This window comes from Paroedura picta, chromosome 2 (genome assembly GCF_049243985.1).
Source record: "Paroedura picta isolate Pp20150507F chromosome 2, Ppicta_v3.0, whole genome shotgun sequence".
NCBI lineage: Eukaryota > Metazoa > Chordata > Lepidosauria > Squamata > Gekkonidae > Paroedura > Paroedura picta.
Genome location: NC_135370.1, coordinates 80,843,898 through 80,863,575, shown reverse-complemented (window position 1 = coordinate 80,863,575; position 19,678 = coordinate 80,843,898). Strand labels below are relative to the sequence as shown.

Here is a 19,678-nt window from a genome sequence, read left to right as displayed (position 1 = left end):
CAGATCTAAACAGCCTATTCTAAAACTGCAACCTATATAGGGCATGTCTAGAGTGGAAGCTGCCAAAGCACTCAAGCTGTCAATGTACAGGCAAACTATTTCAGCCTTTTCAAACTTTTGACCATGGAGTAACCCATGAAATATTCTACAAGCTTCAAGTAACCCCAGAAGTGATACCAACCAGCTATACCTCCTCACCACTCTCACAGAAGTCATGTTTATAGTATGCATGGCATCACTAATAAAATAAAATGCTTGTTAAGTGAGAAGTTACTTTTATTTTTGAGTGTGCAATACTTTGCCTGAACTGAACAAGGAAGCATTCATCTCATCTGTCATAAAGCCTACCATGCAAAGCAGCAATTCTCATCAGAGGAAATGATCTATGTGGTTTGGGGACCATTTGTAACTTTGGGAGATCTCCAGGAATCACCAGGAGACTGGCAATACTAGCAAGACCTGAGAATATGGCTCCTTTGGAGGGTAGACACTGTGGCATTGGAAACAGTCCTTTTCTGCTAGAATATCTGAATTTCTTTTCTTGCAATAGCCTTCCTCCAGACATTTTCTACCAGCAGGGCTCCAAGAAGAAATTCTGAATGGGAGGAAATAGAGGAACCAATGGGGGGAGTGCAGCAGATTCATTTTCCATTGTACGTAAATTCAACTAGACCACTGTAGAACAGAAAGCGACTCTGTCCTCCAGATATCCTGCTCAACTGGAGTAACCTCTCCATGGTTCTGGAGTAACCCTGGGGTTACTAGTAACCCTGACTGAGAATGTTTTGCTTTTATTGTTGTGTAAGCTCCTGCAGCATGATTCTTTATGCTTAAATATTTTTCCAAATCACATGTTTATTTCTAGATAATTTCTAAACTGTATTTTATTCAGTAGGCCAGGAGTGGCAGTAAACAAACAAACAAACAAAAACAAACAGTTGAGTTTTTAGTAGTGTGTGTCTGATTTTCTTATCATTAGTTGAATTAAACATAGACCTTTCAGTAGAATCTTTCAGTACCTACCAAATTCCACACTACCTCTAAAATATAAAACACTAAGGTACAAAGACTTGGAGATGTACTAACATTTATTCTAATGCAGCTTCCATTGAACAGAGATGCAGATATATACTGCTGATATACAACTGATCATTCACTTGCAATAATAACAATAAGAAGAGTTGGTTTTTGTATGCTGCTTTTCACAACCTGAAGGAGTTCTCAAAGCAGTTTAACCTCCCTTTCCTCTCCCCACAACAGACACCTTTTGAGGTAGGTGGGGCTGAGAGAGTTTGAGAAAATTGCTTTGTGAGAACAGCTCTAACAGAACTGTGACTAGACCAAGGAGGAGTTGGGAATCAAACCTGGTTCTACACATTAGAATCCACTGCTCAGTACTGGAAAAATGAAAAAATACCAAGTGTAAATGAATGATTGGATAAGGTAAAGGAATATGCAGAACTAGATAAGTTAACATATTAATAAGAGACCAAATGCTAGATAGTTTTATAATAAACTGGGAGCCTTTTGTATATTATCTTAAAAGTAATAAATGAGAGTATTACTATTGGTTATGTGGAATAAATTAGTTAAGACAAAGAAGGAATATATATCAGAAAGAAGAGAATAAAATGTATTCTAAAGTAAAGACATTAGATGCAAATATGTATTTCATTAACATATTATTTTTAATTAAGGACATATATTATAATTATGAATAGTTAATGAAATATTTAATTATGAAATTTTGATCTCTAATAATATCTTTATGCATGTGGTATCAGAAAACTAAAGAACCTGATTTGTAGATGGTCGGAGGCCTTTTCTAAATGTATGTTGTTGTTCTTCTTTGTTTTGTTTTGTGTGTTTTTTTTGTCATTGGATATTTTTGGTTATTGGGGGAGGTGTCTTATTTATTACTGGAGTTATTTTAAGGGGTGTTGGTGGTGATGTTTCATAGGTTTTGTGTCCTTTTTGTGGTTGTGTAAAACTTTCAATAAAAATGTTTAAAAAAAAAAGAATCCACTGCTGTTAACTACTACAACACGCTGGCTCCTGAATGAAATATTGTAATCTATGACTGATTTTGCTCAAGGATTTCCAAACTTGTCATAGCTACAGCTGTTGAACATTGTTTTGAAGGACAAAGCATTTTGGAAGCTCTACCAGTGACACTGTTTGACTTATGAATCAGGAGACACCTTTGTCTTGGGCTGTTTCTGAAGATGTTCTGATGGATAAATTGAAGGACTGCAATCTGGATTTTCAGATAGTTAAGTGGATAGGGAATTGGTTAGAGAACCACACTCAAAGAGTTGTTGTCAATGGTGTTTAATCAGACCGGAGAGAGGTGAGTAGTGGGGTACCACAGGGCTTGGTGCTCGGTCTGGTACTTTTTAACATATTTATTAATGATCTAGATGAAGGGGTGGAGGGACTACTCATCAAGTTTGCAGATGACACCAAATTGGGAGGACTGGCAAATACTCTGGAAGATAGAGACAGAGTTCAACAAGATCTGAACACAATGGAAAAATGGGCAAATGAGAACAAGATGCAATTCAATAAAGATAAGTGTAATGTTCTGCATCTGGGTCAGAAAAATGAAAAGCATGCCTACTGGATGGGGGATACGCTTCTAGGTAGCACTGTGTGTGAACGAGACCTTGGGGTACTTGTGGATTGTAAACTAAACATGAGCAGGCACTGTGATGCAGCGGTAAAAAAGATGAATGCCATTTTGGGCTGTATCAACAGGGGCATCACATCAAAATCACAAGATGTCATAGTCCCATTGTATACGGCACTGGTCAGACCACACCTGGAGTACTGCATGCAGTTCTGGAGGCCTCACTTCAAGAAGGACGTAGATAAAATTGAAAGGGTACAGAGGAGAGTGCCGAGGATGATCTGGGGCCAAGGGACCAAGCCCTATGAAGATAGGTTGATGGACTTGGGAATGTTCAGCCTGGAGAAAAGGAGGTTGAGAGGGGACATGATAGCCCTCTTTAAGTATTTGAAAGGTTGTAACTTGGAGGAGGGCAGGATACTGTTTCCGTTGGCTGCAGAGGAAAGGACACACAGTAATGGATTTAAACTACAAGTACAACGATATAGGCTAGATATCAGGAATTTTTTTTCACAGTCAGAGTAGTTCAGCAGTGGAATAGGCTGCCTAAGGAGGTGGTGAGCTTCCCCCTCACTGGCAGTCTTCAAGCAAAGGTTTGGATACACACTTTTCTTGGATGTTTTAGGATGCTTTGGGCTGATCCTGCGTTGAGCAGGGGGTTGGGCTAGATGGCCTATATGGACCCTTCCAACTCTATGATTCTATGATACTATTATTCTATGAAGATCAGATGAGACCATATGGAAAGTCAGCCTGGCATAATAAATTTGGGAAGTGAAACAGACAACTTGGATACGCAGAACATCAACCTTTCATATTCCATAAATCTATGAGATCCATATAGGAACAGAAGTCAGAAGAAAGTTTTGCATGATTATTATTACCTGGCCAGCCAGTAGTATGCCATGAAACTCTTAAATCCCATTATAGGAACATACATGAGACAGACACGGACATTGTAGAGTACAATGAAAATGATATCCTGCCAAAGAGAACAGCATTAAGACAGAAAGAAGGAGGAAAGGTTGCTGCAGTTTCACATCACCATATGGAGCAACTATGAAGATTATAAAGCTCACAACAAAATATTATGTAGAGCAATAACAATATATGCATGCATGGAAGCATCTGATAATAGTATCTGGGCTGGTTCTGCACTTACTTTGTTTTTTCCGTTGTTGATCCTGCTGAAATCAGATCAATTTGAACCCGGGTCTTCCTGTCTCCTATCCCCCGAATTGAAACAGAAAATGTTCTGCACTTGATTGGGGAAGTTCAGAGCAGGGAAGGAAGTGAATCTGCTTGTTTATGCTTCTTTTCCTGAACAGGTGAGGGTGGCTGGCATTAAAGGAGAGTGCTTTATTTCTTGACTTTTGACTCTGAGCCTCACAGAGAATGAGGAAAATCTCTATTGAGAGAAGTGTGGGCTTCTGGAGTGCAGTCACTTTAAAACAGGAAAGTCTTGAAACTGGGAACCAGGAAGTCTTTGAACTGATGCCCTGGCCAATCAAGGAAAACTGCTTTGCTACATCAGCATTGGAGGATGTTTATCTGGCAAAACGCAGAAGATCTACATTTATACTGGGAGCTTTAAAAGCCGGTTCTTCAAATACAGCAAATACAGCTCCTGGATATTGTGGGGGAATGGTAGGGTCATAGGGAATCAATCATAGATGTTAAATAGGGAAAATTTAAAGTGCCCAAAACCAAAATGGAAATTGAATTCAGTGCAGAGGGGAGGGGTTTATTTGGGCTGGGTGACGATAAAAAACAAAGTCTAGACTCGACCCTGGTAAGATAGTGGAACAATGGTGCCAAAAGGAGGACCAGTAACATCTGAGATTGAGCAGAAATCTACAGCCAAGATTGCTTTCATTCAATCATGATTCCCTATATTTCTTTCATTGTTACTGTGAATGCAATGGTACTGCATTATAGCAGCAACAGAGGCTCACTGAGGAGTATTGTCTATGTTACCTCCTTGTGACTGCCTTCCCACTACTTTTTGTTGGTTTAAAAAAAGTGACAAATATATTGCTATGATGCTATGCTTACTAATGGAAAAAAGCAACCCCCCCTCCAAAATCTGTTAGTGACATGAGGGATAGGTACAAGATGATACATGGAGAAATCTGCATTAGAGTTGTATATGTGAGGAGGAGAAAGACATCTGAAAATTCACACTTTCAATTCCATACAGTAACCAAACCTGTTTTGAGTACAATTATGACAGACTCCCAAACACTTCCCCCCTCTGAAGTAAATTTTTCACACAAAAATAAAATGTTGCTTCCTCACAGCTGCCATTGTGCCATGGTTTCTTTGTTATAAAAATGAAGCGCACATTCCAGGGATGTGCGCTTCAGGCTGCCTCAGTTGAGAAACCTCTGAAGCACGGGTGCCTCGGAGACAAATCACCCCAAGATGGTCTGAAGCACCATATCTTTCTGCCAGACAAGCCGAGGCAGCCATTCCAAGGTATACTTTGGGGTGCCTCTGGCTGCCTTGGAGTGCTTCAGGGCACCCTGAAGCAGGGATGTCCCTCCATCACTTCCCCTCCCCCTCCCTCCCAACTAGAGAAGGAGGAGGAGGATGATGATGCTCCTGCCCACCCCCTCCTCTCCCTCGCTCTCCGCATAGTTCACCCAGGCCAGTGGCTGGGCTCCATTCCAGAGTGTAACAATCTGCCTGATGGAGCTGCTGCTGCTACCATCGCCATTGCCACTAGCCCCATTCTCCTCCTCTCAACTCGTGGCCCTTTAAGGGGCCCTGACGTGGTACCCCGGAGATCTCTGAGGCTTCGAGGTGGCCGAGCTTTTCCCAAAATCGCCTCAGGCCAAGGCAGCTTCCTCCAAAGCCAAGGCGGCCCAAGGTGGCTTCCTTCGAAGCCAAAGCGGTCCAGATTTCAAGGTAAGCGCACAACCCTAGTCCCACTCTGTCACAGACAGATCTTTTGGCTTTAGCTCAGCCTTGGAAATTTTGGGGAAGGTGTAGAGCCCTCTTTTTTAAAACCTTTGTCAGAATAGCACTGAGGCAACAGCAAGCAAATAGATTTATTTTAGAAAGAGGAATGAGGAATTCAAGCTTTTTCATACAGATCAGTTTAATTTTACAGTTTAAAATTCTTTGTTACAGGCTTTGGAGAGCTGTAGTTGTTCTGTCTTAAAACAAGAGTTGGTTTTTATATGCCACTTTTCTCTACCAGGTTTACCTTCCCTTTCCCCTACCTACAACAAACACCCTGGCTGATTCCGCATGGCGGTGGCTGTGCTCAGCTGCCAGCACTGCAGTGCTGTGGAGCTTTATTCTTCACAGCATTCTGTGTCCCAACAGGGAGATGTTTCAGAGCTGGAGCTGCTCCAGTGCTGAAATATGTCCGCCACAGGGACACATTTCAGCGGAGCACTTGGTCCCCCACTCAAATATGTCTCCCCCAGGAAATGCAGTGACGCCGGAAAGATTCCATTGTATGGGGGTCAGTGGATTTTTTTTATTTTGCAGGAAGTCAAGTTGCAGAATCAAGTTGTATTTTGCAGAGTCAAGTTGTAGTCTGAGTATTTAGTATTTTCTTTGAGGAGCTTTGTTACTGTATTCATGTTGCTGTGAGTTCCACTGAACTCCCTTGACTTCTAGAAGATGGGCATTCTTTCCTAGTACCTCCACTTTCCTTCCTAGAAGTACCATATCCAACTGCCTATTGAGGAGACTAAAGCAAATGTACTCTCACACAAGTCAGAGGAAATCCTCATACTTGATTTCATCTTTTTAACTGGACAAGGAATCCTCCCCTCCCACTCCTTTGGCTTGAATTGGAGAGTGATCACCTCATTATCCAAAATTCCCTCTTCCAAATATTTGTGAGTACCTCACTTCCCAAATTCTCTCCTCCATATATCTGACCCAGTTCTCCTGACACAATGTAGATTAGCTTTCAGTAAATTAGCTTTCAGTTCTCGAAAGTTTCTCCTCAGAACAGATGGTCAGCTAAGGCAGGGGTAGTCAACCTGTGGTCCTCCAGATGTTCATGGACTTCAATTCTCATGATCCCCTGCCAGCAAATGCTGGTTCTGTCAGACTGCTCTCTGAATCAGAATAGGAAAAAAAATCCCTCCAGTGAACAGCTAGTATATCAACTCTCTCTCAGCTGTTGCTGGCCAATCAGAGTGCTCAGAGAAGCCTGTTGCTCTAGCTCTCTCTGCCTAGTGAAGGTTTTAAACCCATCACTTACTGTTGCTGTTACTTCAGCACTTGGCATCTGACTTTCAAGGTGCTGTCTGTCACAGCAATTTTTTAAGAAACATGTTGTGAGACATGGGAAAATGTATAAATATGGTTATGTATATATTTATTTATTTACATTTATTTTAGTCCACACCTTTCTCACTGAGACTCAAGGAGGATTTCAAATCAATGCAATCAATAGCATGATACACCAAATCAGCAATGAATAAGACTAGAATTGCAGAAATCTGAACCAAAGCTGTTATCTGAACAAACGTAAGTGTTAAACATGACATATCAACAATTAAGTGTGTAATATTGTAAGCAGTGCATTTTCCTGGACATGATATACAATGCAGAACATGGTATTGTATAAATAGAAAACCAGTGTAGTTTCTAGTACTATACTGTTATGATGTAGCTCTATGTCTTTTACAAAAATAACCTTCTGAATAATGCTGCTTTACATAATTTGTGAAAGCTCTGCCCATGAGGCTGGAAGTTCAATAACAGCAGTCGGCTCAAGGTTGACTCAGCCTTCCATCCTTCTGAGGTCGGTAAAATGAGTACCCAGCTTGCTGGGGGGTAAACGGTAATGACTGGGGAAGGCACTGGCAAACCACCCCGTATTGAGTCTGCCATGAAAACGCTAGAGGGCATCACCCCAAGGCTCAGACATGACCCAGTGCTTGCACAGGGGATACCTTTACCTTACTGAGGCCTTAGCATAGAGCATTTAGAAAAAGAAGAAGAGTTGGTTCTTATATGCTGCTTTTCTCTAACTAGAGGGGGCTCAAAGCGGCTTACAGTTGCCTTCCCTTTCCTCTCCCCACAATAGACACCTTGTGAGGTGGATGAGGCTGAGAGAGCCCTGGTTTATAGAAGAAAACACTGCAACTTGTTTGCAGATTACTTACCATCCATTTTTTCCTAAGTATTGTGAAGCGGAATATCGTCAGCTGCATAAAGACAACAAATACCATCGGGGCTAAGACTATAAAAGGAAGAAAAGCAAGGGCAACAAAAAATGAATATTTATCTTGCACTACAAATCCTCCCAAATCAAAGAATGATAGCAAATTGTAGAAATACTCACAGCCGAAATAGGTGTGCTGGTATGTGTAAGGCATGTGTTTTCTCTTCTTTTTTCCAAGCTGCAAAAAGACAGCAGAAAAGAACAATTAAGGTGGGGATATATAAACAGCACCACATGTCAGAGTTACCCATATACTTCCTCTAAATTTAGGATAAGACCACGAATAACTATCCTGGATATGGGCAAAGAGTGAGGTTAAGAAAGATGGAACATAGATGACTTGAACTTCTGTATCATACTTGCTGTGTTTTTTACACATTTCTCCAGGAACAGGTTCAATGAAATTCCCCAGAAAGCAGGAACAGTGCCCATGCTGTTAATGTCTGGGATGTTCAGTTTTGCCTTTTCAGTCAGCACTCTTCATTTTTGCCAACTCAATTCTTTTAGGACTTAACTGTGTTACATTTTTTTGTATTCTCCTCCCCACCATTCTTTTTTCGGTTTGACTTTGTCAGACCTTGATATCTTGTCTGCTCACCTCTATAGAGAGTGTCTTCCCCAGAGTGAACAAGACAGGGTGCATATTGAGATCAGGATCCTTGCGAAAACAGTTAGGTTTGGCATGATGCTGGTTATGCATATGGTTCCACCAGCTGCTTGGTCCACCCTGGTTAAAATAATGATATAATGTATGAATGTATGTGTTTATACTGTTTACTTTCCCACTCAAGGTCAAATCGCATCTGGTCATTGGTCATATTGTATGCAACCATTGATATGTTATTATTTGGTACTTTATGTGCAACATTGCACAGGTTGCAGTAAATGGGGATTTATGTTTTAAAGGTGTTTTTAATCTGATTTACGTGACTAAATAATAAATAATTGTATTTTTATGTCATTTTGCTCAACCTTTGGGTTCGTCACTTGATTCGTACATTGGGTTTTTGTTCCCTTTTTGTCTTCCATCAAGTAGAGATTTAAACGTGGTTCTTCCTGGTCTTAGTTTAGTCATTACTTGATTAATGAGATAATAATAATAATAATAATCTCATATACTAATACTAATATTTATTTACCGCCACTGCCTGAAAAGGTTCATGGCGGGTAACGATAGTCTTACCCCATTAAAATATCCATTAAAAGACTTTAAAAATCCCAACATGGCGGAAAAACAATCTTATTCCCACTCCCCCCTACCAGAGTGGCAGGAAAGGAGGGAGTGATGTAACTTCTAATCCGGGGGGGGGGGGGCGCAATGGATCTCATTCACTGACCCCAGGATCAACCAAAAACCTGATGGAAGAGCTCCATTTTACAGGCCCTGCGGAAAGTTGGTAAATCCCACAGGGCCCGCAGCTCACCTGTGGGCTCATTCAACCAGGTAGGGGCCAGGACCGAAAAGGCCCTGGCCCTGGTTGAGGCTAGACGCGCTTCCTTAGGGCTGGGAACGACCAATAAATTCTCACCCACAGAGCGTAAGGCCCTGCGGGGGGCATAGGGTGACAGGCAGTCCCTCAGAGTATTATTTAAAACTAGTAAAAAAGCCTACTGCAGTCAAAATGCAGTGGGCGCTAGGAGGGCACGCCGTGAGGGCGGTGGGGCTCTGCGGGCTGGCTTGGCAAGGCTGGGTTTGCGCTGTGGGGCCAGGGGCTTGCGGCCTACCTGGAGTGCGGTAGGCTGGCAGGCCGTGGTGGAGGGCATCGGCACCGCCGCTGCGGGCTCCTGAAGGGTGTCACTGGTGTTGGCGGTCCCGAGGCAGCCTCCGGTGGGCGGCGGTGGCTGGGCGGGCCGAGGGGGCGATGTCCCGTGGCAGCGGCGCTTCCGGCAGTAACTCAGGAGGCGGGTAGGGAGCCCCCGGCAGCCGCGCTCCGCGCGACTGCCGGGGGCTCCCTCAGGCAGCGGCCTGACGTGGCGAGAGGCGCTTCGCGCCTCCTGCAGCATCAGGCCACCGGCAAAGGAGCAACTGCGAGCCATGCTGTGCGCGGCTCGCAGTTGCTCAGGGCTTGGAATCGGAGGGACCAATCGGCAGGTGCGAAGCGCCTGCCGATTGGTCCCTCCAATTGTCTGTCCGGATGAAGGGTCCAATCCGGACCCTTCCTCATCCCGGACACATCCCGCCCAAGTACCCCTTACCGCTTTATTTAGTCCGCGGTGCCCGCGGCGCTGCAGGCGGTGTTGTGATACTTTGTTTGACATTAGTTACATAAATGCTGTTCATAGGAATATTATCTTCAATGCACCACCTGGAAGTGGTCCTTCTTGCCCAGGCTGAATGTAGGGAGGATACTACTATTGTAATGTCATCCTCAGCACCCAAATAAATGAACTACTGCTACATTAATAAATGACTACTTACCTTAAATATTGCCATCACAATGAAATGACACAGTCTATTCCACTTGGGCTTCTGAAAGACTGAAACATGTCCAAGATCATGTTGGAAAAATCCATACTGTATCTGGAAGCATTTAAAAAAAACACCAAGATAATCATATGAAGTTTTCCATGCAATGGTTCAACTTCCTTGAAGCATGCTCTACATCTACCATTCTTACCTGGATAGCCTAGGCTAGGCCAATCTCTTCAGCTCTCAGAAGTTAAGCAAGGGTTGGCCCTGGTTAGTATTTGGATGGGACACCATCAAGAAAAATCATGGCCATGGCATGGGGGCACATAATGGCAAACCACCCCTGAATGTCTCCTGCCTTGAAATCCTAGACGCTTGCTATGTCAGCTGTGAGTTGACAATAAAAACACCCAACAAATACTAATGGAATTCAGAATTGCTCAAAATATCAACATGTTGTTTGGATAGAAAATAAATAATAAGGAAGCCAATAAGCATAGCTATCTGATGCCCCTATATATTTTAATGGGGTCATTTAGATGCCCTCAGAGCAGTATGTTAATGAATGGCCTGTATTAAAAATAATTATCTTTTATCTATGGAAGAAACCCATAACTTTTTCCAAGTCTACTTCTGCTATAAAAATCTAAATAAATAATAAATAAATAAATAGATAAATAAATTAATTAATTAATGTTGCTTTTAGAACTGTGACATAAAGTTATGCTTGTCCCCAGAAGTATAATTCTCTATAAGATGCTGTTATTTTCAACAGTGATCTAAGGTCGACCTGTGTACTCTAAAACCTGTTCTTCCACCAGAATATCTTCTTTTCTAAGCTACTCTAAGATTTCTCCAATAGGTTTTTTGCATACAACCTACTAATAATGTTTAAGAGCCTGATTAGTCTATAATTAATCCAGCAGTGATGGGATGGCTCAAGTAGAGCCATCTGAAGTTTAATTCTTCAAAGAAGGAGGTCCTGCTGTTTGGTAGGAAAGATCCAGGCAAGGAAGCACGGCTGCCCTACCTGGATGGCGTACAACTATTAGTTGTACACTCAGCCAGGAGCATGGGCATGATATTCAACATTTCCTTCTCTATGAAGGAACAGGGCACAAGTGTAGTTTGGCTGTTGTTCTTCCAGCTGTGTCAGACCAAGCTACTAGCATCCTACCTGGCCCTAGAACATGTAGCCACAATGACCCAAGCAACGGTCACCTCTAGGCTGAATTTCTGGAATTCACTCCATGTGGGCCTACCCTTATCCCCGATCCAGCAAATTCAACTGGTGCAGAATGCAGCAGTAAGTCTTCTTACAAAAAAACCTTGAAGGCGCCACATTTGGCCCATGCGCCAACAACAGCACTGGCTACCTGTTGACTACCATATCAAGTTTAAGGTTCTGGTAATCACCTTCATGATCATTCATGGCCTGGGTACCTGAGAAACTGCCTCTCTACCTATGCCTCCCAGAGAGTACTACTCTTTACTAACACCAACAAGCTGCTGATCCCTGGGTCCAGGGAAGTGCATCTGACATTGACCAGGGCCAGGGCTTTCTTTGTCCTGGCTCCCACCTGGTGAAATGAGCTCCCAAATGACACCAGGTACCTGTTGTGAAGGGGAAAGCAATTATAAGCTGATTTGGGACTCTTTAGGATAGGGGGGGAACTATTATTATTAGTAGTAGATTAAAAATCTGCAGCACAAAGTTTGACATAATAAATTAGGAGTCCAGCACCTTAAAGATGAATAAACTGTACTTTGGCATAAACTTTCATCAGATATAGTTAACTTATAGTTAAAGTGGGATTTACTTCTTGTTCAGTGTGTTTTTAGAATTGTAATACCTTAGTTCAGCTTTGAGAGCCTCTTCTGATACTGAAGTCCTTTTTCTTTTTGAGCAGAGAGTATGTTTAAGAGGGCAATTTGTAACATAAATGTACATCCTTGCTATTTGTATGTCAAATCTCTTTTCAGGACACCAGTATTTATGGTTTGATGAAATATACTGTTTTCCCTGGATAAGTGTTTGTCTACCATTAAAATAGAAAATATACTACAAAAGATCATTTTATTTTATATTATTTATATTGGGTTTATAACCCATCTCTCCTTATATAGGCTCAGGGTAATGTAAAACATGTTAAAATTCTCCATAAATTCTAATAAACTATGAAACAGTAAAGCCATAAAATTATAGCCATGAGTGCCCCGTTTTTCACCTCTTGGCTTTATTCTTATATCTGTATCATTAGATCATCTATGCTGGTATACTCTGAGGGGTCATATTCTGGAGCATGGGGGAAGACCTGTTGATCTTATATGTTTGCTCTGGCTCCAGCCAAATGCTTGGTGGAATAGCATCATATAAAGAACTTTGATAGTTCCATCAGGGCCTGGATCTCCATCAACAGCATATTCTACCAGGTTGGGATTAATGCTGAAAAGGCCTTGGCCCTGGTTAAAACCAGACATACTTCTTTTGGACCAGGTACAAACAGCATATTGGCACTTGATGATCTAAGTGCTTTTCTGGGACATATTGGGAGAGGCTGCCCCAGAGATACACAGGGCTCAAACCACATATGACCTTGAAAATCAAAACCTTGAACTTGATCTGAAATTCAACTGGTAGCCAATATAGCTGCTGGAGGACAGGTTGAATATGATTCCTCCACAGTGTCCTAGTGAAGACCTCAGCAGCCACATTTTGCACCAGTTGCAGTCAGGTCATTTCGCATCAGGTCAAGTCTAGAGATAGGTAAGTGTAGAGTGAGTTTCAGTAATCTAGCCTAGAAGTGGCCATCACATGGATCACTGTGGTGATGTTTTCTGGGGTTAGATAGGGTGTTTGTAGCACTCCTTGTAGCAGATAGAAAAAGGTCTTTGTGATCTGTGCTTCCATTGTAAGGGAGGCATCAAAAATAACTCCCAAATTTCTGATGGAGTGTAAAGTTATTAATTGCACCCCTCAAGGCAGGGAAGATATGCTTCCTCTTCTAGCCCTTTCCTACCCAGCCATAGTACCTCCATCTTTTGGGGGTTTGTTCCAGGTAGTTTTGTTGGAGCCACTCCACCACCACTTCCAAACATCTGACCATTATGTCTGACATGACCAGTCTCCCATAAGAAGATAGAACTGGGTGTCATCCACATATCGGTGATGCCCTAGTCCAAACCCCCAGACCAGCTGTGCTAGAAGGCACATAAAGATGTTAAATAACATCAGAGAAAGAATCATGCCCTGAGGTACCTCTAGAGTCCATAATGGCCTGACTGTACCTCCCTGATGGCTATCATTTGTTCTTGACTTTGGAGAAAAGAACCAGACACTTTAAGGCTGATTCCTGTATCCCTGCATCAATGAGGTGGTGAGCTAAAAGCTGATGGGTGACTGTTTCACCTTCCCTCATCCAGGTCTCTATCACTCAAGCCACATCTATTTTGTGCTCTGCAAAATAATTCTCCAGAGTTGAGGTCTTAATATTAATTAACCTGACATTGCATAGAATCATAGAATCATAGAATCATAGAGTTGGAAGGGGCCATACAGGCCATCTAGTCCAACCCCCTGCTCAACGCAGGACTAGCCCTAAGCATAGCATCAGTGTTGGAGACAGATTATTTCCCTTAGCATCTACCTCTGAATTTCTTGGGATGGGATAAAAATTAGAAGGGGTTCAAGCACATCTGTATCACAGGCCCCTTCATTTGATCATCCTTTTCCCACTGCCATATTTCCCTTTTCCCCAGCCTGGGTCTCACCATACAACAAGTCAGCTGATTAAGACAAATTAAAAGGGTGGGGAAGGGTGGGGAAGGAAACGGGGGAGTCCAGGAGAGGGAAGAATTCAAGAACAAAGGAAATAAAAGTATCAAATGTTAGAATTAAAGGAACTAGTGGAGCGGGAGACTAGAGGGGAAAGAAAAAGAATGAGAGGAGGGTGGGAGAAGGGAAGAAAAGAAAGGAAATAAAACAAAACTAACCATCAAGAAAAGGCATCCCCCCTCCCAGCCCAAAGCAAAGACAAAGCCAACCTAAAGTGGTGTGAAATTATGGTGGGACAAACGGAGAAGTGCACTGTCACTCATTAGTGTTCCAAAACTGTCCAGAATACCAGAGCTACACTAATTACTAACACAATGTGAAGAATTCATGATCACTCCAAACAAAGTCAAACTGAATTCCTCTAATTAATTCAAATTGACTACCCCCTCAATTAATTCACTCAAATTGGCCACTGATCACCCTGATCACTTCAAGTGCTCCCCTAATTAATTAAATTGATCCCCAATTAATTTCATATTGATTACACTCCCGATCAATCCTATCCAAATCAACCACCCTAATCAATTCAATATGATCACCCTATCCAATTCTAATTAATCCCAACAAATGGAATCAAACACACTCCAATCAACCCAAGAGACACCCCACACCCCACACAAAATGTAGACTGAACACACCATCAAATCACACCAACACATACTCCAAACAACTGGACTGGGCTTGTCCTGAGAGGCCAAAACTGGTGATAGGAGCTACCCCTCCAGATACAAACATCATACACAGATTTGCACCAAACTTGTTAACTTGCCTGAGTAGCCCTGAGATGCCTTAATCAGTGATTGGGGCCATCCCTCCAAAACACACAATCTACCAAGGCAGACAAGAAACCCATTCACACACCAAACAAGTAACTAGGGCCTGAAAAAGAGCCCTAGAAAACAAGGAAAAGTAGCTAATTAAGATCCTACTGAGACCTATGAGGAAACATACTGGTCAGACACAAAACAACTTTCAACCACTAAATATGGACATCACACATTCATCAGTTACAATGGAGTCAGTGATAACAACAGGGAGTGCAATAGGATGAGGGATCTGATATTGAGGGGAAGAGGCAGAGACAGCGGTGGAAGGAAGTAGGACAAGATAAGGGATCCGATATACAGACATGCTTGGACCTCTTCCATCCTCCGTCCCATCCCTCAGGACACTAGGGTGAAGGCAAAGGTGAATAACCTGCCTCTGACACTGATGCAGTACAATGCCAGGTCGATCAATAACCACAGCTTGTAAACTTACTTTGCAGTCAACAACATAGACATGGCGACCATGACGGAAACCTGGGTCAGGGAGAGCAAGACAGTCACTCTTAAAGAACTAGTCCCTGCAGGGTCCTCTGTCCTCTATCAGTCTCAGACTGCAGAGAGACGTCCTCTTAGGGTTGTCAGCTTCCATGTGAGGCACTAAACGCACACCAAACCATGAGCTAGCACCTGTTGTGTTACAGAATGCAACGGGCTTTACTACTAGTCTATATACATTAAATTTTGACCATACACCCAGACAAAATGCTGAAGGTTCCAAAGCCTCCAATTAGTGGAATATCCCCTCCTCAGAGCCAACTGCTGCTCTTGCCCAGAATTTCACACCCCCTTCTCTTCAGGCCTGCTGTGAAGGAAGTGTCTAACAGTCCCTAACTGATGTGAGGGACATGTTTCTGAGAGCAATGCAAGGGAGTCCGTGGGCATACACTTGTATTCCATTTGAGGGGGGAAAGCTTTCCCTGTCTGCCTAATGGTTGGCTTATAGGGAGGCCACAGAAAAGCCCCTTCTCACAATACTGGTGTGGCAAGCCTCACTACTGGAGGGAAGATGCAGCCAAACCATGTGTGTCTCTTCTCCACCACTCTCTGAACATTTGTGTCCTACAGCGAAGGGTTGTTGTGCAGATGAAACTGGATGCTGTTGTGGGGGTTCTTTTGCCTCCTGTTTCATCTACACAAAAACTCTGTGCTGTGGACCTCAGGTGTTTCATCTCCACAACAACATTTTGTGTGGGAGTCCTCAAAAGTATTTTTTGTACACAGCCCTCTCAATCCTCCAAAGCAGCTATTTCTTCCTGGAGAGCTGATCTTTATAGTCTGGAGATTAGCAGTAATTCCAGGAGATTTTCAGGCCCCACCTGGAGGTTTGCTACCCCATGGTTGGAAATATTCCTTGATATTTGTAGGTGGTACCTCAAAACGGTATAATGCCTCCTCTAAAGCAGCAATTTTTGACTGTAGATTTGATCTTTATAGTCGAGAGATGAGCAGCAATAGAGACAATGGTAAGGGCTTGTAGGCTGAGGATGGGGTGGTGGTGCAGGTGTGTCCCTCCTGGGGTCTGGGATTTGACTAGTCCTTACCAGCAAAAAGGTTTTTTTTTTTTTTTGCTGCAAACAGACAGACAGACAGACCAATCAGCCACATAGTGCCCCCGGCCTATTTCAGGTCAAGAAAACATTGCAGAGAGGAGGTAAGGTTGCCAGATTGGTGTAAGTTCACATTCTGGAATTCAACACTTTCTAGGTATGCTTGAACCTGACTTGGGTTAGGGCTTTGTGCACAGAGAGACCTCCTCTTAGGTTTGCCAGCTTCCAAGTGAGGCACAAAACCCATCACAAACCATGAGCTAGCGCCCATTGCATTACAGCATGCAATGGGCTTTACTACTAGTTTTCTATAAAATATGGCAAGTTTTTGTGTACATTTGAGGAAAATAGTATAAGAGGAGATGGAGAAGAAAGGAGGTAGATTTCTCCACTCATTCTGCATTTTGGGAGATAAGTCTATGTAAATTCTGAGAGGCTATCACAGCTATACCAGCTGTTCTTTCTGAGATGATGTCTTTTGTGGGAAACTCAGATTTCCTGAATGCCTATTACAATTTTGAGTACATGATGCTCAGTTAGAATTGGTGCTATTTCCATAACTCTGAGAAGGACAATGAATTTTCATTCACTTTGTCAAATTTGTGGGTTATTTTGTGGACTGTATTACAGTAAAGTCGTTCTAAAAGTGCTGAAGAACAGTCTAAAAACTTACCAGTACAAGGACCACAGATACATTACCTGAGCTGTTGTGAACAGTGATATGCCAACAAGGAATGGTATCCAGGACTTTCCAAAGAACCAGATTGTAAGCCAGGATGTACAATCTAGCAGGAAAGCATGGAGAAATATGATGGCGAAGAAGAGATAACTGGGTTTCAGGAGTCCCATTCTTTTCACAGTGCTACGGAGTTCCTTAAAGTCATTTACCAGCATTTCCTATGAAAAATGATGAAAGTTAACTTCTCCCAGTTCCAGTATATGTACTTCTAGATATTTTCTCTTTCCAACAAGTTATATTCTGAAAACTTAGTAAACAATTCATTTCCGTCCTGCCCTTCTTCCTTTCCTCTACCATGCTTTGAATGGCTCCTGTTACCCTAAGAGTGGGAATTTGTGAACTACATTTCCTAATATTCTGAGCATACAAGGATTGTTGCCAGTGTGGTTATTCAGGAGTCTTTGAAAAGAGGGACAAGAAGAGTAGAGAGATGCACTGTTCTCTAGGAAGCGGAAACCACAGGGATATATTCTCCCCTCCCTGCAACTCACCTTGAGCTTCAAAATAAAACAGGCAACCATGTTGGATTATGTAGGCAAACACAGCCAATATTGGTGATGTTATTTACATTTGCCTGGGCCAAACAAATCATAGAATCATAGAATCATAGAGTTGGAAGGGGCCATACAGGCCATCTAGTCCAACCCCCTGCTCAACGCAGGATCAGCCCTAAGCATCCTAAAGCATCCAAAAAAAGTGTGTATCCAACCTTTGCTTGAAGACTGCCAGTGAGGGGGAAGCTCACCACCTCCTTAGGCAGCCTATTCCACTGCTGAACTACTCTGACTGTGAAAAATTTTTTCCTGATATCTAGCCTATATAGTTGTACTTGAAGTTTAAACCCATTACTGCGTGTCCTTTCCTCTGCAGCCAACGGAAACAGCATCCTGCCCTCCTCCAAGTGACAACCTTTCAAACAACCTTTGAGAGGGCTATCATGTCCCCTCTCAACCTCCTTTTCTCAAGGCTGAACATTCCCAAGTCCCTCAACCAATCTTCATAGGGCTTGGTCCCTTGGCCCCAGATCATCTTTGTCGCTCTCCTCTGTACCCTTTCAATTTTATCTACGTCCTTCTTGAAGTGAGGCCTGCAGAACTGCACACAGTACTCCAGGTATGGTCTGACCAGTGCCGTATACAATGGGACTATGACATCTTGTGATTTTGATGTGATGCCCCTGTTGATACAGCCCAAAATGACATTCGCCTTTTTTACTGCTGCATCACACTGCCTGCTCATGTTTAGTTTACAATCCACGAGTACCCCAAGGTACCAGCAAACCTGTTACTTGGTCAAAAAAGGAAACCAGGTTGGTCTGGCAGGACCTGTTGGAGACAAATCCATGCTGACTTCCTTGGATCACCAAATTGTCCTCCAGATATTTGCAGATCGCTCCCTTTAATATCTGCTCCATTATCTTCCCCACAACAGAAGTCAGACTCACTGGTCTGTAGTTTCCCGGGTCATCCTTCCTCCCTTTTTTGAAGATCGGAATAACGTTTGCTCTCTTCCAGTCCTCTGGGACATCTCCAGTCCTTAAAGAGGTTCCGAAGATGATGGTCAAGGGCTGTGCAAGTTCTCTGGAAAGTTCTTTGAGTACTATCAGGTGCATTTCATCCGGACCAGGGGATTTGAACTCATCCAGTGCAGCTAAATGCCTCTCGACAACCTCTCTATCCATGTTAACGTGCCACCAAGACACTATCCTTTGGCTACGGCCATCTCTAGATGTGCCTAAACCTTTTGACCTGTGGGAAAAAACAGATGTAAAATAGGCACTAAGCCTTTCTGCTTTCTCTGCATCCTCTGTTAGAGTTTGTCCATCCGCACCCAACAGTGGGCCTATTGCCTCCTTTACTTTATGTTTGCTCCTCACATAACTGAAAAATCTTTTCTTGTTACAATGGGCTTCCCTGGCCAATCTTAGCTCACTCTCAGCTTTGGCCTTTCTGATGATTGATCTACAGTGCCTAGTAACCTGTAGGTACGCTTCTTTAGAGCTCTGTCCTTCCCTCCATTTCCTGAACATTTTCCTTTTCTTTCTTAGTTCTTTTTGAAGTTCTCTGTTCATCCAAATAGGCTTCTTAGAGCTCCTGCAGTGTTTTCGTCTTTCTGGGATAGTCATTGATTGAGCATGCAATAGCTCTTGTTTGAGTAGCACCCACCCTTCACATGCTCCCTTCCCTTCCAGCATTCTCGTCCATGGTATGACGCTCATCATGTCTCTGAGTTTATTAAAGTTTGCCCTACAAAAATCCAACATCCGCCTCTGGCTACAAGCTTCCTTGGCTCCCCATCTCAAAAGGAATTCTATGAGGACATGGTTACTTCCCCCTAGGGTCCCCACCTCCTTCACCTCATCCACCAACTCTTGCCTGTTGGTCAGTATTAAGTCCAGTATGGCTGAACCTCTTGTGGGTTCATCTACCATTTGATAAATGAAATTGTCAGCCAGGCAGGTCAGAAAGTTGCATGACTGAGGATGCTTTGCAGA

At 42.9% G+C, this 19,678-nt stretch overlaps 1 protein-coding gene across 1 annotated transcript in view; it reads right to left on the bottom strand.

Annotated features, from left to right (window-relative positions):
* Positions 1-19,678, bottom strand: part of LOC143828739 (acyl-CoA (8-3)-desaturase-like) — a 39,701-nt gene that overhangs the window by 8,181 nt on the left and 11,842 nt on the right. Inside the window, exons 3-8 of the mRNA XM_077318991.1 lie at positions 17,145-17,342; positions 10,246-10,347; positions 8,425-8,553; positions 7,947-8,004; positions 7,768-7,844; positions 3,514-3,611 (exon numbers count right to left, since the gene is read on the bottom strand). Of these exons, the coding sequence (XP_077175106.1) occupies positions 3,514-3,611; positions 7,768-7,844; positions 7,947-8,004; positions 8,425-8,553; positions 10,246-10,347; positions 17,145-17,342 (662 nt within the window). The remainder of the gene's footprint in view (positions 1-3,513; positions 3,612-7,767; positions 7,845-7,946; positions 8,005-8,424; positions 8,554-10,245; positions 10,348-17,144; positions 17,343-19,678) is intronic.